This window comes from Anabrus simplex, chromosome 8 (genome assembly GCF_040414725.1).
Source record: "Anabrus simplex isolate iqAnaSimp1 chromosome 8, ASM4041472v1, whole genome shotgun sequence".
NCBI lineage: Eukaryota > Metazoa > Arthropoda > Insecta > Orthoptera > Tettigoniidae > Anabrus > Anabrus simplex.
In genome coordinates, this window is record NC_090272.1 from 83,325,977 (window position 1) to 83,351,666 (window position 25,690).

Sequence of the window (25,690 nt, forward strand, 5' to 3'; positions counted from 1 at the left end):
CCAGACCATACGTCATAGCCGAGAGGTCGCACGCACCTGCACCAGTTCCGAGCTAACTAGATCGCAGCAGTACCCCGTTCTTCTCGACGGGGATCGAGCCTGGGCAGCCAATTTTGTAAAGAAAAGGATCACATGGTGACACATCAAAATAATGTCCGCAGGGCTCATAATAAAAGTAGGCCTATTTCATACAACTACCACCCATAAGCAACACGGATGCAGATAAGAATACAGTACGAACGTAAAAAAGTATACCAGTCGGTAAAAATCTCAGTGGCTCAGTGCCAGTCTGGGGTTTGAATTCTGACCAATGCATGTGAGACTTTTGAAAGGGAAAATCACTTCCTGATAGTTCGGATCCCGCGTAAATCTGGATGGCCCGTGGGTTTCATCGTAATATCGACAGTTAAGTAGAACTACAAGCTTTCTTACAATTCACAAAATAAATGAAATATAAGGTAAAGAGCACAGAATCATATGATTCGTCCAACCAAGTACATATCTTTCGAGTTCCTTAAATCACTTCAAAAATAAAAGTGAAAAGTGATGAACACGAAGATGTCCAATCGAATGTATAAAACATGCCCACATGTACTAATGTGGAAGTTTTTCCTTTTTTTAAAAACTGTGCTCGGCCAATGGAATACCCTTTCCTTTCCGCTGTTAACAAAACGTCGACCCCCACCCTCACTCCCTTTATTAACGAGCCAATGGACCTACCAACACAGGTCTAACACAATTCGCAAACACCTGTATCGGCCTTGGTTCATTCATCAACATTGGTTACAGCAGGGGTGTATTTATTAATTCGATTTAATAGAGCATTTGTGGATATTTCATTACTTTATTATTTTATTAATAAAATATGTGGGAAGCTATATTAGTTCAGGATTATTTTTTTGCTAGTGGCTTCACGTCGCACCGACACAAATAGGTCTTATGGCGACGATGGGAGAGGAAAGGGTTAGGAGTGGGTAGGAAACGACCGTGGCCTTAATTAAGGCACAGCCCCAGCATTTGTCTGGTGTGAAAATGGGAAACCACGGAAAACCATCTTCAGGGCTGCCGACAGTGGGATTCGAACCCACTATCTCCCGGATAGACCAGAGCTGATCAACACCGTCAAGTGTCGCAAACTACAACATTTTGGACACATCATGAGGAATCAGAACATATATGAGCTGCTTCAACTTATCCTGCAAGGAAAAATAGAAGGAAAAAGATCTACTGGGCGGAGAAGAATTTCCTGGCTCGACAACCTTAAAACCTGGTTCAACAAAACATCTGCAGAACTGTTCCGAATTGCAATAGATAAAGCCAGAATAGCCATGTTGATCGGCAACGTCCGAGGCGGACAGGCACGTTAAGATGAAGATCTCCCAGATGCAAGCTCACAGGTGCGCGCCCCTAACCGCACGGCCAACTCGCCCGGTAGTTCAGGATTTATTAACCACCCTTATATTTCAACATTTTTAATGAATAAAGTATGTGGTAATACACCATAACAAGTGCTGTTTTTTAATTCTTCAACACAAAATATTTCTGAAAGTTATCAACTATTATTACAAAAGATAATAAAAATTACGAAAGCTATATCAGAGCACATGTGTGCAAAACTTGAAGGTAATCGAACTAAAATTGTTGCCGAGGGAGCATGAAGTTCGAGTTCGCGGTGTGATGCCAGTCTTACCCCTTACATAAGCGTTTTTGAATGATCCAGCAGTATAATCGATGGCGGTTTCCAAACCAATTGAAAACCAAGTATGAGCAAACGTTTACTTTATCCTGCTGCCTGTCATAAATATTAATGTGGAGCGCTATAATTATGCGAGTGGAACCCTGTGTCAATAGCTCCGGGAGAGAGGCGTCCCTGCCTTTTCGTCACTGGGACCAACCAACCACCATCTCGGTAATATCTCGAGCGCACGCAGCCTCTCCGTGTTGATGGCCGTCACGCCAAGCCTCCGGCTCTGCTTCGAGTCCACCACTCCCCTTCCAAAAATTCTCTTTTTAAAAGAAGTAGGAGACACCGTAGTTTTCAGAGACCTCTCTACATAATTATAATGTGAATGTGTAACGAGAAAATTGTGGTACTAACCCCCATGTGTTACACATAAACAGAAAGGTCTCAATCTCAGGATCGTTAGATTAAACATTATTTCAAGAAATCACAAGTCATTTGTTAGTAAAATACACGAACATGAAATGAGCTTTCTGGTCGTGAATGGAGCGAAGCTTCCGATGATGCTACAGCATGCATAGGCATAGACCTGGCTCTTGTCCAAGTACTGCTCAGTGTCATTCGACATCTTGAAAATGCAGGCACCTAAAATTGAGGATGAGACATGAAGCAAATTGAAAGAAAAAAATCATCTACACGAAATGCTGGTAGTTGATTACTACGATTCTAATTACGAATATTAAAAGTTTACCTAAATAGAACAAACATTTCCAAAATAACGGCATTTGAAAGAAAAATGGTAAGATTCCAAAACGTTCCAAGAGCAGCAATATTTGGTTCATTAGCTGTTAAAGGAATAACTTGTGGTATTAGTTCGGAAAAGAAGCACTTGCCACTATGAGTCTGAGGAAATGATCTTGCGATGAGATTCACAAATACACGCTGGCCTCACTAATCACGGCAAGCCGGCGACACCAGTACAATGTCATAACCGTCGCGACGCGTTTATCCACGAGCTAGATCGCCGGTTGTGGCACGCACCTCCAGCATTAGCGTCCTCCAATTGAGCTGAGGATGACGAAAAAAAGAAGTTCTCCGGAAAAAAGTAGAATGAAGGGAGAAGAAACCAACTTACTGGAATATCGGTCACAGAAACAACGCCCACAATTTCCAGCCAGTAAGAACAGTTTCCATCATTCCTTTATATACGACCGCAGAGTCGATCCATTTCTTACTGTTGTAGAAGCATGGTTGTGAACACCTACACAAAACGCGAGGGTATTGTTATGATGATTATATGTTCAACAGGAGACCCTACTGAAATTCATACAGTCATTTAAATTTCATCTACATGAAATTGTAGTAACTGATTACTACGGTTCTAATTACGAATGCTAAAAGTTTACCAAAATAAAATATTTCCGAAATAACGGCATTTACAAGAAAAATGGTCAGATTTTAAAACGCTCCAAGAGCAACACTATCTGGCTCAGTACCTGCATAGGTTAGAGAAGTTAAAGGAATAACTTGTGGTATTAGTTCGGGATTTAGTGCCATCCTTATATTTCGACATTCTTATTAATAAAGTAATATGTGGTATTCCATCATAAAAAGGTGGGGGTTTTCATACTTCAACACAAAATACAACTGATAATACACATTATGAATGCTATATCAGTGCCCATTTGTTCCAAATTTGAAGGCAATCAGAGGGAGCATTTTAAATTCTATAAAAAAATGTATTATTCGAGTCATTTACACTGAAAGAAGGTATCGAATTCACACGGGTGTGATCTAAACGTCTCTACACAATTTACGGCTGGAGGAGGAGGAGGAAAGAAGGATTTTAGGAGTGATAATGTGGGTCACCAAAAATCAAAGTGAATTTTGTGTACACAGATGGGGACAGGAACTGTACGAGAGCGCAGAACCAATTTCGAGCGCGTTATGATAAAGAAGGTTAAGATTTGGCCATAGGAGATGGTGGAAGTCACAAATGGACTGACACAAGGGACAAGATTCAGATCACGGAAGCAGGGAGAAACAGGAGGAGTGAGAGAATAAAGAGGTACTGGTAAGACCGAAGGCGCACTGAACAAGTTACACGTGATCCTATCCTAAGAGGTCGTAACGAACCGAATAAATAAATTCTACTACAGCTCTTGCTGCCGTCTCCTGTCAGAGACTTACGAAATCGCGATTAACAACCCTGTGTACTTAATACTTCAAGCAGCCGTGATCTGTGTTCTAAATACCAACCCTATGTTTACCTAGACCTGAAGTGGGAAACCACTTCTAGGATGGTCGAACCGGGATTTTTAACTCATTTCTCTGATTAATCGAGGCTGAAAGCATCAAACTGACATCTTAAATTTATGGAACAACGAGGAATCAAAAAACAGATCAAGATTCTAAACTAAATCACATCTCAGCGCCTATGACTTGTACGGCAGAAGTAGACCACTAATATTGCTCTTGGCACCCTCCTTAGGGAAGTATACATTCCTGTGAGACTGAATATGACTTAATTTCCATACAGTGAAGAACTAATGATCTGAAATAAGAAATCTATTTGTAATGTATTTGTCTAACAAGTCTGAAATCACGAGAAATATGTACGAACAGGTCAAACAAGCTCTGAAATACACAGCGCCTGTTCTTCGTAATGCTTTGCACAAATATTTCACAGCTGTATGAACCCCTATTAACGAGTGCTGAGCATTTAGAAATAGTGACAAACTTATAATTAGAAGCAAATGGAACAAAAAGCTACTGGAGTGTCTCCTTTGCCTAATTAGCGTGGACTGGCACAGGCAAATAAAGCCACTCCCTCCGAGAATGCGCAACGGAGTTTGCGAGACGGAAAACTAAGCTACAGTCAAACTTTTCCCAAAAATAGCTCTTGAATTACTACTTGGATAAGAGTAAGACACTGTCATTTAGTTAGAAACATTAATCAGACAGTATACTAAGAAGTAGTTGAAACCTCACCCGTCGTAACTGACCGCGGAAAACCATCTTCAGTGGGGTTCGAACCCACTATCTCCCGGATGCAAGCTCACACCTGCGCGACCCTAACCGCACGGCCAACTCGCCCGGTGAAAGAAATTTGAAGCTGTTGCCATGAATATAAATACTACGGCACATTCCTATACGATAACGCCTTTAATTAGTTGACAGGAAACAATGGTCGGTAAACTCTTCATTGTCATCAAAGAAAAGGATGGAATAGTACCTGTCACATTGCAGACGGGATTTAATGGATTAGTGCAGAGACTTGGAAATCTAAACGTTATTGCATCTACATCTGCTAAAATGAGATTACAACAGCTGCGAGAATGGTACATGAATTTATACTGACCAAATACAGGTAGCAGGAATTTACTTACTGTGGACAGCTGGACATCGTTTAACAGTGTAGAAGCGGAAATAACAGTTCAGGCTGGGAAGACAACGGAAGTCTGACAAATTCCAAGAGGAACTACCAATATGATTCAAACTTTGGACGAAGTCTTTCAGACAATACCAAACATATTGGAGGACTTCAATCGGTTTACGCAATCAAAAATGGCCATTTCTATTAACAACTTAATTACACCACTGTCATTCTGCATTCATTTCTCTACGCACAATTTCAGTCCTCGCGATTGAAAGACATGATTCAATATGCATTTTATGAATCCAGGATACATTTATGATCCCCACCGAATGGTCTGAAGTGCCGAACACTTTTCACATACCTGGCGTTAACTTTTGCGACATTTGTGGAGGTTCTTTCTACAGTAGGCTATATCAGGTGTTCATGATGCACTGCAAAGTGCTGATTTGATCACTTTATAAATGCTGATGACTTTCACTTTGCCCAGTGCCGCAATTTTACCCATTAAGACTGATAAATCAGCAAATACGTTATATAGTGTGTAAGAATATGATGGTGATTGCGCATTTATACTGGATCACCGTTTTGATGTTTGAAGTCAGCTCCAGTTACCCTTAGCGAGAGGAGAACAGAACAAAGTGCTGTAAATTATTATACTCAAAAGAGAAACATACATACATACATTATCATTATAGACTGTTATGCCTTTCAGCGTTCAGTCTGCAAGCCTCTGAGAATTTACTAAACGTCGCCACAATCCTCGATTTGCAAATAGTGTTGTGGCCTCATTTAGTTCTATACCTCTTATCTTTAAATCGTTAGAAACCGAGTCTAACCATCGTCGTCTTGGTCTCCCTCTACTTCTCTTACCCTCCATAGCAGAGTCCATTATTCTCCTAGGTAACCTATCCTCCTCCATTCGCCTCACATGACCCCACCACCGAAGCCGGTTTATGCGTACAACTTCAGCCATCGAGTTCATTCCTAAATTAGCCTCTATCTCCTCATTCCGAGTACCCTCCTACCATTGTTCCCACCTGTTTGTACCAGCAATCATTCTTGCTACTTTCATGTCTGTTTCTTCTAACTTATGAATAAGATATCCTGAGTCCACCCAGCTTTCGCTCCCGTAAAGCAAAGTTGGTCTGAAAACAGACCGATGTGAAGATAGTTTCGTCTGGGAGCTGACTTCCTTCTTACAGAATACTGCTGATCGCAACTGCGAGCTCACTGCATTAGCTTTACGACACCTTGATTCAATCTCACTTACTATATTACCATCCTGGGAGAACACACAACCTAAATACTTGAAATTATCGACCTGTTCTAGCTTTGTATCACCAATCTGACATTCAATTCTGCTGAATTTCTTACCTAATGACATCAATTTAGTCTTCGAGAGGCTAATTTTCATACCATACCAAAAGAGAAATTTGAGATAAAATTATCTCGCTGTGAGTTTTCTCCCACAGTTGTCTCCCTTGTGTCAAACTACGGAAGCGCGACAATTCAAATGCTCACAGTCGCTCGATCTCTATCTTGTGTAGTGTTCACGTTTCAACAATCTATATACCGACTTAATTTACTGGTATAGAACAACGTGTATTTCTTCGTAAATGCAGTCTTGGCTGGCGCAATGTGGCACTTAACTGATGTCATATGTTGCCTCGGGAGAGGCCGTATGCAGGTCTTTCCAGTTGACGAATTGCGCGCCTGGGTGTGTGTGACATGACGACGATCATGTGGTAGGGAGAAGGTGAAACCCGGTGTCGGCACATAGCCTACTTCTGTCGAATAACATCAAGGGGTCTGCTCAAGGCTTAACGCCCGCATCCGACGGACGAACCACCATCAACAGCGACATATGCACTCATGCATGAACACTGCAGAGAAGTTTAGAATTCATCCCAAGCTTTTGGCACGCAATCTAGCCATTATAAATTGTATACCACCACCTCCCCTACCCTGCTAGCCAATATTTTTTTTCATCAACAGGGTTCGAACCAGCTAACCCCAGTGTCAGACCTTTAAAAAAAATATGACACCTATACGATCATGGTCACAAGGTGGGCGGCACGTAACCACGTAGTGATTTCCAACCGAAGCTCGGCGAAAACTGCATAAAAATTTCAAGCAGAGCCAAGAACCTCAAACGTTACGTTTTTGTGTAGTGGACGATGTACACGAACTTTGCTGACGACTCGACATGTGAACTTGCTGCCATCGATAAAAACGAGTTTCCTGTAATCTCGCAAGAAACTTAAAACATATTAGACCTACTCCAATTCACAACTTTTTTTACGGGAAGACGCGTTTTCGTGTTTGACGAACATTAAAACCAGACAGCGAAATAGGAAATAGGATTTTGTCCGCCCAAGAACTTCGCGTTTGCCTACAGTGGCATAAGAATAAAACAACTGTGCTCCAAGAGACAAGCCTAAATATCACGCTGAACTGCCAGTATTAAGAAAATCATGAATTTGAAGAACTATTAACATGTTTAATACAAGAGAATCTTTAAACAAATGGTCTGCAGAGACAATATTAATATAAACCTCTTTATCTGAAATGCTTTCGTATAAATACTGCTTATGTTTATAACAGTTCTGAAATTAAAATGAATGCCTTTCTATGAGGAGAATTAAAATAATGTTCTAAAAATTTTATTGAAAATATAAGAATTGTAATCTGCCTCTTGTTTATTTTGCCCAAGGTTAAAATGTGTTTCAGGCAACTACGGTTCCTCAAGGTCTACTTAAATATTTCTGCGGGTTTCCCGAATCAAAACAAAAATATACTGGGAACATTATTGTAGAGGCTGTGGGACTATAAAAACCAACTCGTCCACTGTTGCAAGTATCGGATACAAACAGCTAAAACATTGCTCTTGACATGCGGCGCAAGAAACGCGTTAGGGCAAAAGAAGAACACATTTCCACACGATGCTCGTATGATTCAATCAGTGCGCTGTAACGTTTCCATCAGCCACCGGGCCATCGCGGTAATCTGATCTAGGGCTGGTTGGTATCTCTCTCGTGTTCGATCACTGACTAAGAACCTCGCCGAGTTACACCCCCCACCCCCAACCCCAGTGAAGTAGTATAGAATGACGTTCCAACAGGATATTCAACACCTGTAGCACTGTACACAGTTCAGGCTTGCTGTTGGTATACGCGACACTAATGCGTATATAATGTCACATGCCGGATCTTCAGTGCTGATGTGTTACGTACGTATTATATAATCTTTACTCATCTACAAGATCTCCGACTCATTGGCTGAATGGTCAGCGTTGAGGCCTTCGGTTCAGAGGGGCCCGGGTTCGATTCCCGGCCGGGTCGGGGGATTTTAATCACCTCTGATTAATTCTTCTGGCCCGGGAACTGGGCGTTTGATTTTGTCCCAATACTTTCCTCTTCATATTCACACAACACACTACACTACCAACCACCACAGAAACACGCAATAGTGATTACTGATTACATCCTTCCATACAGGGTTGGCGTCAGGAAGGGCATCCGGCCGCAAAACAAGGCCAAATCCACATTTGCTATACAGTTCCCACTCGCGACCGCACAGGTGTGGGAAAAGCGGTAGAAAAAGAAGAAGAAGAAGACTCATCTACAAGATCTCCCTCTACAAGTTCAGGCTTTCAGCATTTCTCATTCGTCTTACGTTTTACAATTTCTTGTATATTTCTACGAACAACTAGCAATGGAAACATTTTTTAAAGTAATATAAACTCTCATCCAAACTCAAAAATGAAAATTCTACAACACTCTCCCAATTCAGTTAGCTGAATTCGTGTCAATACATCGGCCCATATGTCTAAGTTGTGCGCACAGTTCAGAACTGTAATCAGGCCTAATTAAGGAATACACAATGTGTCCAGGCGACAATACCGCAGTGAAATTTCCTCATCTTCTAATGAAGATGGCCACAGCTCAAGAGCGAGATTTTTGAAGTTGAAAATCATTACAACAAGTTCCATTTTATAAAACTCGGCAAGACTTGTGCTTTGTAATGGATGGAAAGTGGTTTTCTTGCTAGTGATTTTACGTCGCACCGACACAGAGAGGTCTTATGGCGACGATGGAATAGGAAAGGGCTAGGAGTGGGAAGGAAGCGGCCGTGGCTTTAATTAAGATACAGCCTGGTGTGAAAATGGGAAACCACGGAAAACCATCTTTAGGGCTGCCGACAGTGGGACTCGAACCCACTATCTCCCAGATGTAAGCTCACAGCTGCACGCCCCTAACCGCATGGCCAACTCGCCCGGTGATGGTAAGTGTAAGGGCAACGTTAAACTGCAAGTTTCCGTATTAATGTGCTATTATTATAATAGTGTATTTCTTTCTCTCTTCCTTAAGCCGTTTTTTTTTCACACCTCGGTGGCGTCGTAAGTGTGACGTGTGTGTCGAACATTTTAACCTGGCCCAGTTTTACGACCAGATGTTCTTTCTGATGCCAACACTGTGAGGAGGGATGTATTCTATTATTATTATTATTATTATTATTATTATTATTATGAACGTTACTTTATCTTGAAGGGAACGAACGTTTCAAGTTTTATAGGGCAGATGATCAGGGGTGATCCTTGTGGCAGGAGACGTAAACAGCTAAGCTTTGTCGCTCATGATGCGATCTTGTACAGTGTCACATTCAATAGCCAATTAACATACAGGAGTCAGTTAGTGCCTAATCCCAACCAGTACTACAGCGGTTAGAGCACCGACACGATGCACAGAACATCCTGGGTTCACGTCCCTATAAAGTGAACAGTATGAAATGATCGAACGTCGATGTAATTATTTGTGTCTCGTTTACCTATAATCTTGATTACAGGGCAGTATATGGCCCATATTTTACAGCCAGAAAGGAGGGATGGAGACCACTGTTGGTCTACCTCGCTCCCATCATATTATCACACAGATATGAAAAGTCGTTTAATACATGAAACGTTCAAACAAAGTTATTAACAGTGTTTAAACGCATAAAGGCTAGCTTTGACTAGCACAGCGTGCATACATCGCAATTTCACGCCCCCACCTCCCCCCTTCTCTAGTGCAACCACCTGGACTAATGAAATTTCGCAATTTGCCATGTTTGTTGTGTGACAAATGAGAGAGAGAGAGCGAACTCCAAATTAGTTGGTAAGCGCTAAGAGAAAATATTTGCCCGCCAAAAGAAAACTACCTGTTAATTTAGTAAAGGGAGCAGAGCGAGGTTATGAAATTATTTGGTAACGCGGATTGCAGCATTAATTTTGCAGCCAGTCGCATGATGACTCATGCTACATTTAAAGTGATTTGCACTCACCAGAAGAATGAACAGGTGTGATACTGTCGAACACGCTCCTATTCACACACAATTACTTCATCTATGTGCTTTGAAAGGGAAATTTAGTTTTTTTTAATATATAGAATTACTTCCATAGAACGGATTACACGTAAACAATTTCATGTGGTCTAATCCCGAATTTGCTGAAATTGCGAGCGTATCTGAGTAAGCATTATGTGCTAGAAAGCACGCAAGAAGAAAAATATCGCAACCTTAAACTGCCCTGTTTTTTTTTTTTAACTTCCGTGTCCTTTCAATAGTCATGACCCTCTACTCTACATCAGATGTCCTCCCGCCCTGTGTGTTCAGCAGTAATGCTGTAACAAGGTCAACACAGCACACAAGAAATAAATACACGTGTAGAAACTAACAATCCTGTTTATAACAATCCTTTCATTGCAACGTTATATGTATTATTTACTTATTCATTTATTTTATTTTCAGATTATAACCATCAATCCTGTATGTAACTTGACTGCAAACAAATATATATTTTTATTTATCTGTTTATGTATTTATTTTATTTTCTACACGGTAACCAAATAAGTATTTTGTATTCATTAGTACAAGAAGAAGAAGTAAGTAACATCTGTTACTGTATAATGAACTCTGTATGACTACATCGTAACGTAAAATGTAATGGCCAGTATTCGAGAGATTGTGGGTTTGAACCCCACTGTCGGCAGCCCTGAAGATGGTTTTCCGTGGTTTCCCATTTTCACACCAGACAAATGCTGGGGCTGTACCTCAATTAAGGCCACGGCCGCTTCCTTCCCACTCCTAGCCCTTTCCTGTTCCATCGTCGCCATAAGACATATCTGTGTCGGTGCGACGTAAAGCCAATAGAAAAAAAAAAAAGTAATGTGTTCTAGCCCAACCTGCACACCACTAAACTGGTAATTCTTGTAAATATTGTAATGAATTCTGTATAGCGCATTGTTAACCTGTTAATGTACCTCTCATCCAGACAATACTACGTAATATCAACTGTATAATATAAATTGTAACAAATTAAAAGAAATAAAGCAATGAGAGGTCAAAAATCCCCTCCTCAACTTCCTCTACCAAGTCAAAGCCCATCACCCATTACCCTACTCCTGTAAACCCCCAAACCCGCCGAATCTTCAGACCAGAGAGAAGGCGACACCTTCCAAGTGCCCTCCCCCCGATGGGAAATAAGAACCTCTCAAATGAGTACCGAGTAGAGTAGGCTTAACAGAGGGTGATTTTGGCTAGCCTTGCAATCCTACGTTCGGGAGTAGCCAGTATCCTGACAGGCCCGCTGCAGAAGGAATGTTAAACATATAGCACATTAATGTTATTCTTGTAAGGACGACCGAACAAGTTGGCCGTACGGTTAGCGGCGCTGAGCTTTGAGCTTGCATCCGGAAGATAGTGGATTCGACCTCCACCGTCGGCTGTCCTGAGAATGGTTTTCAGTGTTTTTTCCATTCTTCTGCACTAAAGCAAATGCCGGGACAGATCCTTTTACAGGTCACGACCCCGCTTTCTCCCTTTCCCTTCGCCGCATCACATTCGGCGTAACAAATCCCCTGGTCCGAGAGAGGGCGTCACCTAACTTATATATTTAGTTACTTCCGTCCTTATACTGTATATAGTTATATATACAATTTGTTTTACGCCGCACCGACACAGACAGGTCTTATGGCGACGATGGGATAGGAAACGTTTAGGAGTGCGAAGGAACCTTTTCATTGTTGCCATGTTTACCCCCCCCCCCCCAACAATATCCCCAAAAGTAAAAACGAAAATGGGGCATTTCTTTTTACTCCTTTAAAGTACGAGATTTCTTCTAGAGAGTGAATCACCATGAGAGATTCCGCTGTGAGTGGGGGCGACGGAGCATATCCACGATATCTCCTGCCTGTCGTAAAGGGCGACTAAGATGGGGGCCAAGGGCTTTGAACTTGGGACCGTGGGTTGCCAGCCGCTATTTCCCTAGCTGAGTCTGACATTGCATCCACCTTATTTTTGCCAGGCTGCTCATATTCATCTTTCCTATTTAGCCTCCCTTGGTCAATTCTTGTTCTCTTCCGACCCCGACGGCATTAGTTTTTAGGTTTGTAAGGCCTTCTTCGAACTATCGGGCCTCTTACATTTTTCTCCCGATTAGTGTGAAGAGAGGACGGTTGCCCAGCTGTAAGCAATAATCACCACTACCACCACGTCATAGGCGAAACAGGTACACTGACAAAGATTTTGGAAAAAGTCAAATTTTAATTTTTAAAGCCAATAAGCCCTTCAGTTTTTCATTAAATTTGACGACTTTGGGTCATCCTTGAGAATAGCTACAAAATTATGTAAATTCTCACATCAATCATCCAATGAAGTTATGAAATATGAGGCCAAAATAGTTTGATTCTTTACTGATGCAACTGAAACAACAAACGTTATCAGAGGTACAAAGCAATGCTGTGCTCATATGCTACAATTATTCTAACTGAAGTCTTCACATATTCCCTAAAATCTAAATAATTATCCATTTTTAAAAATAACTACTGGGAGTTTGGAATTGGTACTGAGAAGACCCAAGATATGATCTATCGGATAACATTTTAGAAAGCAAAATAGTAGAGTTATTTTATGTATAACAACCCTTAAATTCGAGAAACCATGTATTATCTTCATTGACATGTTAAATAAAGTATTTCATATCAAAATTCTGGCATTTAAGCATTCTTAAATGCAAACCTACTTTATGACGGTTTGAATGCGTAACCTCGAGACAGTGTGGCTAACATGTCAAAACAAGATAAGAAGTTGCGCTGGAATACTTCTCCACAATAATTTAATTCCTCACGATCTCCATATTAATCCACTTTGCTGATACTTCCGGATATGTTCTTCATATTTCTCCAATTACCCAGAAAAATATTATTTCTCTTTTTGTAATATAATATGCTCTATCAGCTCTTCTGTTTTTCCTGGTCGTTTCCCAAATTACTTGTGATCGGCACACATCTTGGCGTCTGTTGTAGGTTGTAGGTAAATCAACGGGAGTGTATTAAGACGAATATAAACACCCAGCCCCCGAGCCAGAAGAGGCCAAAGTATCGAGCCGGCCAAGAATCGAATCCGACGATGGGGTAATCACATAAATGGGATTGTAAATAAAGGGTACAGATCTCTGCACATAGATATGAGGATTTTTAGGGGTTGTAGCAAGGATATAAAGGAGAGGGCATATAAGTCCCTGGGAAGATCCCAAGTAGAGTACAGTTCCAGTGTATGGGACCCTCAGCAGGGGGATCTGATTCAAGAACTGGAAGAAAATAAAGCCAAAGAACAGCAGCTCAATTTGTTCTGGATGATTTCCGACAAAAGAGTAGCGTTGCAAAAATGTCGCAAAGTTTGGGCTAGCAAGACTTGGGAGAAAGGAGACGAGCTGCTCGAATAAGTGGTATCTTCCGAGCAGTCTTGGGCAATACTTACTTTATCCTAGCAAGCTCCATGCATCATGTCGTCATGTCCACATTTAAACTAACACATATTTCCAGGGAAACTGAGTGGAATCTAAATCCATAAATACTTTACTGTCATATGTATTCGTATTCAGTGAGACCTAAATATACAGCACCGGAAAATGTATAAGAACATGTATAGTATGGTAAGCCCTCACTGATTCCATCAGTACAAAACTGATGTCAATTAAAAGAAGCAGCAGTGGCAGATTTTGCCTGTCTGTGAAACCTTCTGTCAAAGGTTTGTTGAAAGCAGTTTTACTGTCAACAACGGAAAACCATCTTCAGAGCAACCGCCAGTGGGGTTCGAACCCACTATCTCCCGCAGCGCGCCCCTAACGGCACGACATCAATTCACTCGGTCTGATTCCTCAAGCTTTGTTCATATGACGGCTTCCCCATAATCACACATTAAATTCAATAACAATTCTAATAACAACTCTGCCACAACTACAAACAATACAGGAGTACTATGGTATATTATAACTCTTATTGTCTCAAAACCCGACTGTTGCTATACCAGGCTACAAGGTTAAAAATTACACATCTCCATTTCCCTCACAGGAAGCATGTGAGTGAGATGATCGATGTCTGATAACCCTTCTGAAAATAGTATGAACCATGCTCCACACGTGTGAATCATTCATGCACTTAGATGCCATTACTTAGCAAATGCATATATATATATATATAGTTCGCGGACCTTTTAGTGATAGACCTTTGTAGGGGGTGAGGAGTAAAGAGGGAGCACCGCCGGTTCCAGTAATACTGCCAACAGAATGGAAATGAAATCCGAATTGAATCGATAATATGATCGATCAATATGAATTTTCTAAACCTTTATTATGTTAAGCCAACAACTGTGACACACACATATTATATACATAACAGTTCTCGATGCGAATCTTGTTCCTAGCATGAATTCTATAGTTTGGCTTTGCTGTGTAACAACAACAGCATGAGTACGTAAAGTATACGCCAGATGTCGCACAGCGATGCATAAGCGATAGTTAACCGAGGTCGACTGATTCAGTACTAGGGGGTCCATCTATCACTAAAAGGTGCGCGTACTATACTGCAACTAGCCCGCGTGATTATGCGAAGCGCTATGCTATACATCAAGTAATAAAATAAAATTCACCAGAATTGTCTCCAAAGCCTCCTAAAACTTCTAGAAAAGTCACTAATTCTGTCACTAAATTACTAAAAAAATACTCCAAATCTAGCGACTTGTCTCTAGAATTGACGAGACTGATGTGAAGGAACACGAACACAACACGCAAGAACGAGAGATCGACAATCGATATAATACGTGCAGTGATTTACAGATTTCAATAAACATCGCACATTCACGAGCATTAATAAACCTCTATATTTAATTTGAAATCGACCAATAAGCGATGAACTTCCGGCCACTGGCGTACAAAGCTGAAATAGAGGGATTTTAAAACAAATGTTTGAAGTTAACCAAATAATAAGCTAAATTCGGGAGAAATAATAGCATAATGGGGAAGCGGGAAAAACTGTCGAAAATCGGGAGACTCCCGCCTAAATCGGGAAAGTTGGCAGGTATGACATGGTGACAAACAGCTGAAGCCACTTTGTGGAAGAAGGGCATCTCAGAGACCCAGTACAGAAGCGGAGGGAATACTCTCTTCGGATGAGAAGAGACGACACAGATTGATACGCCGGAGTATCCACAATGCGGGGACATATACGACCAGGAAAAGAAAGAGGAGAAGGCGCATGATCACACGAGCGTATAATGAACAGTGTAGCAACGTATTCTTCGGAACTCAGTAAGTGACGCGGTACTTTTTTTTTTTGCTAGGGGCTTTACGTCGCACAGACACAGATAGGTCTTATGGCGACTGTGCGATAGGAAAGGCCTAGGAGTTGGAAGGAAGCGGCCGTGGCCTTAATTAAGGTACAGCCCAAGCATTTGCCTGGTGTGAAAATGGGAAACCACGGAAAACCATCTTCAGGGCTGCCGATAGTGGGATTCGAACACGCGGTACTTAGATTGCTTGATACTGCCTTTGTGCGTGCTGCTCGTTTATAACGATAATGTGCGAGTAATACTTAAGAGTGAGCGAGAATAAACGGGTGGGGGGAAAAAATTCTAAAAATATCTGTAATAGAAATCAGTAATAACAACCAACTCTTCAGATCTATGAACAACGAGCATCAATAATTACCATTTGCAGATTGAGACTGGAATCTAATAATTCGGAAGCGGCTCTCTGAAGAACCATGAACCACATCACACAGTAGGCAGCTGAGCTACACACCCGCAAATCCGGAGCTGTACCTGTACACTACCACTCCATGAGAAGTTCGTGTACTGATCACGATCAATATTTCATTAACTATTGAGCCATTTCCTTGAAACGCAGTAGTCTATCGGCCTATGCCTCACACACAACAACCTCGTTTTTAACCACAAAGAAGGAAGGTTAATAAATGGGACAGTTGTGTACTTTATAAGCTACTCTACGCCCCCTCACCACCATCCATCATTATTCTCATCCTGAATAATGCACGGCTTGCCTCCACTTTTTGACATAAATATGTCTTCTGGCTGGGGGTCATCCTGGAATTTGTTTAATGTGACGCGACAAAATATGTCACAGAAGTGTAAACATGGCAACGGTGAAGGCAGTGATGTAACATATGGATGGACGGTCAGACAAGATGATCTAGCAACCGGGCAGGCTATGTCTTATGGCTGGTTGCCATCTGAAATTAGCAGCCGTTGATGGATGGCCATGACCGGCAGACATATTTACGATCATTTGATTTTCGTAAAGAGAAAAGTGGTTTCTTTTTAAGGGATTGTTCTAGAATAACTATAACAAATTTAGCTTATAAGGCATATTTTACTACGGCAGGATTTCAATAATATTTAAAAATTAACTAATCAATTCATTCGAAAAGTAGGCTTATATCAATACGTTAAACGCAGCATACCAAAGTTTTCCTATTATGCAAATACAATTCTGTAAACTTTTAAGTGCCCGAGTGGAGAACATGGAAAATTTCAATCAATATACATCTTTCAAGATTATCACTGAAGTGTTTCTTATGTAACGTATTGTCAATTACACACATAAACAAAGTCAACTAATTAACACATATTAACAGAATATTCAATATCGTGTAGTACAGTGGCCACTGAAAGTATTCGTACACCAACATTTTAACCTATACCTTGTATATTAAGCACCATGAACTAATATAAACACATCCAGTGAGACACTTGTATAAAGAAAAGACAACACCTTGCTGTACAATCTATGATATTTACAGCGCTCAACATAATAAACAAATAAACACAAAAAAAGTATTCGTACACTATTAGATAATTCAAACCTTGCGCAAATCTTTGTTCAAACACAGTCTTAATACTTTGTATACATGCCTTTAGCTTTGATGACTTATTTCAGACGTCTTGGCATTGAGCTAACTAAACGTTTGGTGTACTCTTCAGATATGTTGGACCGTGCATCTGAGAGTATCTCTTTAAGATGTTCTTTACTAGTAGGATGGCGTCTTTTCCTAGATGATCGCGCAGGTTCTCTATGGGATTGAGATCTGGACTCTGCGGTGGAGTGGGGAGTGTTCTTGCGATATTGCAGCTTAAATTATGGCGCAACAGGTCTATGTACTTACTGGCATCCACAACACCATCAATAAATTTCAGCTTTCCCACTCCATTCGCAGCCATGCAGCCCCAAACCATCACACTCGCTCCTCTGTGTTTTACCGTGGGGATTACCTGTTGAGCTTCCGCCATACCTTGCTGCTCCTACCAGTTCCAAACTGTATAAACTTCGCTTCATCAGAAAAAATAACGGTGTTCCAAAAGTCCATTGTCTTTTCACAAAACTCGTTCGCGAACTGTAGGCGCTTCTGTCTATTTCTTTCACTTATAAGGGGCTTCTTTCGTGGCCATCTACTGCGCAGGTTCGCACTGTGCAATATATTACTTATAGTATGCACATTCACCGTTTTATTGGATCTTGAAGCGAGTTGTGTAGCAATGGACTGTCAGCACTTTTAGGCGACCAGATCTGGGTTTGTTTTCTGTTTGTCCACTGTGCTTGTATGTATTAACTATTGAACTCATCGTGTTATAGCGAAAGTCCAGCTGTTTTCTAAGTTGATGATAACTTTGACCTTGTTTATACATTAACACTATATTCTCTCGTTGACAGTGATGACTGACGAAATAACAACCCCTCCTGCAGGCACAGCGGCGTAAACCTGTGCGACAACTGATTTAACCAATCACAAAGACAGTATTGTTGGGAGATCAGAAGAATGCACATGCCCGGTGAGGTACGGGGCGAAGGGGTTTTCACCAGCAGAGCCTAAGGCTCTATAAGATGGGTATGCTTAGCCGCCATTTTGGTTCATACATGGCGCAATGGGCCATGTGATCAAACTCTAGTTTCTCCTACGAGCGCTCGCTTCGTCACATTGAACGTATTGCTTTAATCTCCGCGTGCAGGGACAGAGTAGTGTCGTATTTGTGTGGATATTTATTACATAATGGTGGGTTGTTCTGCACCTAATTGTAGTAATATCTCTACTGCGGGATACCGGTTGTTTAGATTCAGTTCTGGTCTGCATTATGCATCCACTCCCTATACTACACCTTCTAATTCAACTGCTGACCCTAAACCTGCATCCAGCTCCCACTGACACTTCTACACCCCTTAATTCAGTCACATTGATCATTCAATATTCAGTTCTGCCCTAAAAGTCCGGGAACAAGAGTTCAACATCCAAGCACCACAGGTACAATATTTTTCAAAACTAACTTCATATGACAGAAATAATTTGTTTAACGTTGGTGGTAGTACAACAAATGCATTTTTGTAAACTAAGATCTGTGGTAGGCTTACATGCAGACAGGTACATGACATTTCAGCGTTATTTTTGTTCGATGAATATTTTTCTTGTTATTTCGACAACATTGAAAATAGCGCCGAATCAATTTTACGCAAGTGTGAAATACCGACTGAGATCATGTGGTATCAAAATCTTCTATCACAATTTATATATCTTCGACACTGACCGATTACCTCGTCAAATTCCACGATTTAAAATTGACAGTAGCCTATATCAATACCACGGTGTCCCTCATTTCATTAGACGGTAGCGCGGCGCATAGCTTACGAACAACCTGTCTACTTATCAATAATATAATAGTAAAACAACGATTTATTAGTAAGCTATTTCTTCTAATATTTCTCCAGTGAGAGTACATGCCTAGTTTGTTTGTTTATTAAAAGGCAAATTATCAACGACCTTGTTTTTATAATCACCGTCTCGAGTAAAAATTACACAATAATGTACGAAATACACTAATATTTATGTTGTGTAACCGTTTGAGTAATACTGAGAATGAGTATTTTTACAGTATGTTAGTTTAGCCTTATTTTCTAGCGTCGAGAACAGTAAAAAAGAGGAATGTATAAGGCTGGGGCAGTCAACCGCCTTACTAACATAGTGCAGGAATGAACCATAATGGCGGGCGAGCATACCTAGTCTTTAGAGAGCCCTAGCAGAGCCAGTGACGCAATGGTTACCATAGCAACTCCGCTACTACCAGCCTACTTTATATTATCTTCTACTGGCAGCTCTTCGTTCTTGTCGGTTGTAATCCAGCGAACTGCAAAATGTGAGTCAATATTTTCGTGTAGCAGATAAGAGCCGATCTGTCTGGGCAGAACAGGAAGTTCGTGCTTGCAGGCCACATTCTTCATTCTTGCATTCTTCTCATCTCTACACAGTACATGCGCACTGTACGAATACTTTCTTGGAGGTACGATCTGCAGTCTGTATACAGTATCGTGCCGATCATGTTACATTTTTAAACGATCTGTATGTTCAGCGTGTATATCTGATGTCTGTCGTAATGCCGTTTATAAATCTAACTTCAGTTCGTATGCCGTAATGATGTTCCATCACATTCCATAGGTGTACGAATACCTTATGTGGCCAATGTACCTGCGCAAAGCATTGCTCTCAAGTTTTGCCTAATTAGCTGATAACCCCATTGTTTTGTTCCTTAAAACTACAATCAAAAGCATCTTTTCATGCCCATCGACTGTTCCAGAATTCAATCTCCCGTACAAGAGACACACCAACTGAGTTATACAACCCGATGAACTATGTTAAAAAAATAACATGTTCTGGAGCAATGGGGCAAAACAGTATTAGGTACACGCCATTTTATCAGATGTCTGCAACTGTATGTCATAAACAATGGGGGAAATACTAAAAACTCTGTTAATCACTACCAAGTGAAACAAGAAAGTTCAGTGTACTTTACCATCTAGTGTTAACATTCAGGACTCACACAATAAATAAACACAAATGGTAGAACAGAACAGCTAAAGAAACTTAGTGCCAAAATTTGCAAGAATCATTCATACCTGGTAAACTAAGCAAAAGTCAAAAAGAGAACATTATTTTCTTTCAAAGTGGGAAAGGAAAAATACAAAGGAAGAGTGGCTTACATAAAAATAAAGGCAATATATAGAGTACATATTACAGAAATTATAAAATGTAACATGTTGTGCCAAATTTAACTACAGCCTGCATTTGTTTGACAAAATCTCATGTATAATAATTTTAAAATGTATAATGATCAGGAAGTTTGGTTGAGTGTACATGAACTAAATTGTTGGCACTTAGCTTCTTAAACTGTTCACACTAGTATAAAGATAAAAATAACAATAGCATGCACTTAAAATTATTATAAACCTGAATATAGCAAGGGCAGTAAGGTAATCCCTCCACCAAGGTGAACACTACCGAGCAACCATCCAACCAACCCACCACCAAACTTCCACCCTGTGCCAGTTAGCCCACCAAAAGGACAACGGCGAAAGGACTTCAGACGAAACAAAAAACACAGAAAGTTGTCAATATGAGAACCCTTGAATTACACCCAGGAACACATCCAAAGTAATTCCACCTATATATTCAAGATTGAAAAAATGTAAGGCCAACCTTACAGCATGTTATTCTTCAAATGAGAAAACGGCACAGTATGAAAAATAAGTTAAAGTTACTCCTCGAATAATGTGACTCTAAAGTAAAATTGTGTTAATCTGGATTCTTCCAGACTGATAAACATGTTCTCTCTAACCATTTCTCATGTTTGCTAAAACATGAAATTTCAGTTCTTGTAAAAATAATTCAACTAAGGGATTTCAGAAACTGAAGTCTTCCGAAGTTAAAGACAGTTACATATAGTGAAAACAAAAGTAATTACTGCGTTTCTAATGAAATAAGTTAATTTCATTCAAAAGTATACCCAGGGACTTCACGATGTTAAGCACTGTTAATCAAACGACTAATTCCCAATTTAAAATCATCTCCAACAGAAAATATTTCGGAAACCATCAATATTCTTTAAAGCATGAAGGCTTTCACAGCCGGTGTCAATATAATAAAAATCTTCCTTCCGGGCTATTATGCCAGCTGGCGTCAGCGGGATACAGGAGAGCGTATCGACACGACGCCACAGAAGATGACCACCGCACCAGCAGTCGAAACGTCTGGGAGAAGCGAGAGGAGTGGACCACGGCATAATAGCCCGGAAGATTTTTATTACATCAATATTCTTGCAATATGGAACAGGTAACATATCGCACACTGAAGTTGCTAAGATATCTAAGACAACTGCAAACGGGAAAAAGGATCGGAAAAAAACTAAAAAATGTGCTGTAATTTCCTTCAAAAACGTGTCAAATCAGCTCACTGTGCACCAACTGCAGTTAATGCAAATGTAAGTAACAAATCATTAATTATCAATTAAAATGAATTCGGATTATTACAAAGAATTGTGCACAAAAATCTGTACATTACTCGGTGATATATACTGTACCTAAAAATGACACTACCGCTGCCTACATTTAAATCTACGTCCGACATACGGAAAAGAAAGCTTATACTCACTGTGACTTTACCACTATCTAAAGGAACCAAAGGGGTCAATTCCTGTGGTTCAATTTAATGTGAAAAAGGTTCTAATTGTTTTTCAAAATTGTAAAAGATTAAATCAATTTAGGGGATAATCTCTCCGCGAAATGGTACAAAACAATAACTGGACGTTCGCCGTCCTTAACAATCAAGTGTCAGATGTCAAGTATTCTATATTTATCCATTAAAATGTTTTATGCTTTTTTTTTATATCATATCAATAGAACTTTATTCTGTTAAGTTTGACCTTACACTTTATACAGATGTAAAACACAGCATATCCCAGGCAATATTTCCAATATTGGAGATGTTAATTCGCTGAAGCCCTTTGCGACGAGCCCTCCCGTTCCCTTGAGTGACATGTGTTGGCTAACCTGATGCCGCTAGGAGTGGCCCCAGTCTCTTCCAGTCCCCCGGACTTATCCCCACCCCCGTGGTGGTGGGACTGGCGGCGCTGCCCCCGCTTGGTGACGAACGTAGCCCCAGTCCCAGTCCCCGCCAGTACTCACCCATCGCCCCCGCCCCCTTGGGGTCCAGCTGGTACGGAGGAATCCCCATGTGAGCCGGGGGCGGCTGTGTCAGGTGATCGCCGTTATGGCAGAAGAAGGGGAGCGCCGCGCCCGGGTGGGTGGGGGCCAAACCCATCTTGCTCGCCTGAAACACACACGAAAACACATCATTAGAAAAACAAGAACTAGTCCCGTACCATGGAAAAATAAATTAAACACTCAAGAGATTATTTAAAACTACTGAATAACAGTTTCATCTGTAGGAACAAAGCTGAAACAACATATCTAATGCACTATCCAGTTTAAGATATCAAAAGACAATATCATAGAATTCCTCACGATTGATTTCAACATCCTTGACCGGAATTGTTTCCTACATAATGAGGTTAAGTTCTAAGGTTCAGTCGAATATGATATATAAATTCCTACAGACCAGAGCCAAGGGGGTTGTATGGAGGGGAGGAATGTTGCATCTACTTATCTTCGGCCAGTTTCAACCAGCAAACAATATTCTTGGTTAGACTGGAGTTTAATTCCGCCAGTGCCACCTTTATCTAGCAACATAGCACATACAAGTATTCTCTCAACACATTACAGCAAATGCATAATGTTCAAAATCTGGCTCTTTCTTTAAAGTTAGCCGCACAAATAAAGCGTAACAGACAACTGACCACAAATACCGTTCTTATACGCCAATGCTTGACAATACTACAAGAGCACTACATAAAGAAAGGAAAAAGAAAAGCTCTAGTTGGTGATGAACAACAGTGTTTTATAGACAGGACATTATTTTTATCTTTTAACATTAGAAAATAAAAGAGAATATATTAACCATCCCTATCAATTTAATATGGTAGTCAGTCTCAGGTCTGAAGCAAGTGGGAGGCGAAATTTTGTCATTGCATGTTCTAACCCATACATTGTTTATGTGGAGCAAGCGGAATGGGAAATTTTGTCTTTGACCTATTACATATTCTTGTAGGAATTTATAAATCGCTACATCACCTAATCTTCAATTTGTGGAAACTTAAATACTGCACATCCGATCTAAGTCTTCATTTTAAAACGACAAAGGGCCTAAAAACATCTTTAAGCGACAAAATTAACAAGTCAGGCTAGCCATGTAATGGCTTTTAATGGAGGTCCTAGAAAATGTCAACGAGTAGATTTTCAGTGTGGAACACTTTTATAACACAGTTTTCTTAAAATTGTCAGTGGTATAACAAAGTAATGCAGCAAGCTGTCATCTGGGAATGCCTGGATTCAATTCCCTGTATTACAATTGAAGACTGCTTTTATAGTCTGCGACGAGGTACACTCAGCCTCTTCAGGGCAATTGACGAGCTATCTGATACAGAAAAGCAATGCCCAACAAAGTATACTGACATAAACAGTCGTGTCGACCGTACGACACCAAGCTCTGAGCTGATAAAGGTAACAGACCGAGGTTTATGATGGCTGTAACAACCTGGCAGTCGTAGTCCTTTTTAAAAATAATATACTGTATAATTAAAATCAAAACAATTTTATTAAATTATGGGTGTACCAGGTATTGATGAAGATGATGATGATGATGATGATGATGATGATCATAATAATTTAGAAAAAAGGGAAATCCTTAGGAAAATATTTGGCTGAATATGCGTAGGAGTGTGAATGAAAAGGTCTCTTGAGTTATACCAGCATTCCGAGAAAATATCAGACACTATTAGAAAAAGATTATTGAAATTTTAAGCCCATATTCAAAGAATGGCAAATGAAAGACTCACTAAAAGGATATTTACACATGCTTCCTCACTAAAAGTCAATAACTGCAAAATCGAAATTGAAAAAGACCTTAAAGCAATCAACACAACAGACGAAATTACATGGGACAGGCCTAAAGTTTTAGAACGTTGGTGAACAAACATCATTTTGTAGAAAAATCCAAGATGAGAACAACCACTGCATGGACGAAAAAAAAAAAAAAAGCGAAAGGATGAAAAAAAATCCGGGAAGAAAAGAAGGCAAATTCATCTGCTAAATAAGTTCAATCATGCTCGTTACTTGGAAACGTTGCATTATCTGTGGTGTAGTGGCAAACGTGATTAGCTGTCACTCCCGGAGGTCCGGATTAGATTCCCGGCTCTGCCACGAAATTTGAACAGTGGTTCAAGCGCTGCAACGGGGTTCACTCAACCTCCGGAGGTCAACTGAGTAGAGGGGGGTTCGATTCCCACCTCAGCCATCCTCGAAGTGGTTTTCCGTGGTTTCCCACTTCTCATCCAGGCAAATGCCGAATGGTACCCAACTTAAGGCCACGGCCGCTTCCTTCCCTCTTCCTTGTCTATCCCTTCAGATCTTCTCATCCCCCAAAAGGTCCCTGTTCAGCACAGCAGGTGAGGCCGCCTGGGCGAGATACTGGTCCTCATCCCCACTTGTATCCAACGACCCAAAGTCTCACGCGGTAGAGGTGGGATCCCTCGCTGAAGAGTAAACGGATTTAGAAGAAATAATAATAATAACAATAATAATAATAATAATAATAATAATAATAATAATAATAATAATATCGTATGACCTCAGCTACAATGTGCAGGCATTTTAATTTGACGCCATCTGGATGTCTGAACGTCAATTTCAACGTCCCGTGTTTCACTCTAGGCCTACTAGATGGCAGAGTAAACCGAATCTCTCCTAGGCATCTATTACTGAGTTTTAATTAATTTTGTCGGGTAAACACCAAATATGCGTTTGCTGGGGAGATGTAGTGTTTACAGTGCACTATGTCTTCTAGTATGGGCTATAATAAGTTTGTTACTTTCATTGGTCTGTCTCAGTATCAGCCTTGGCCTTGACAACGTGAAAGTGACCAAGGGATGAGGGATGATAGTAATACCATTCCTTATGCAGCCAGTCCCTGTTATGAATGGCATGAAAATATTGCATGCATTTCAGTGGGTTTGGCAGACTGATATGTAATAGCAACTTCCGGCTCGGCGAGGAAAGCAACGGGAAACTACATAACTCCTTATTTCCCTAGTACGCCTCTTCAGTGACGCCTGGGCTATCTATGACAGCTGTTGGCGGAGCTGAGGAGGATCAAACCAGCCTTCGGGCTGAATACCTAACATACACACAAATACCAAATGTGTCACCAGAGATATTTTACGTGCCGACATCGTACGACATGGAGTGACGAATGGACTTCTTTTCGACCCTTCAAAAATCCGACTACCTCTGTCGAGTTTGAACCCACATGCTGACACTTAACTACTGATCCACAGAGACAGCTTATTATTATGCTGATGAAGTGCCT

General features: G+C 40.6%; 1 protein-coding gene across 1 annotated transcript in view; it reads right to left on the reverse strand.

Moving 5' to 3' along the window:
- The window catches only part of LOC136878814 (uncharacterized), a 152,955-nt gene that overhangs the window by 116,370 nt on the left and 10,895 nt on the right, over positions 1–25,690 (reverse strand). Inside the window, exon 2 of the mRNA XM_067152310.2 lies at positions 22,258–22,537. Within this exon, the coding sequence (XP_067008411.2) occupies positions 22,258–22,537 (280 nt within the window). The remainder of the gene's footprint in view (positions 1–22,257; positions 22,538–25,690) is intronic.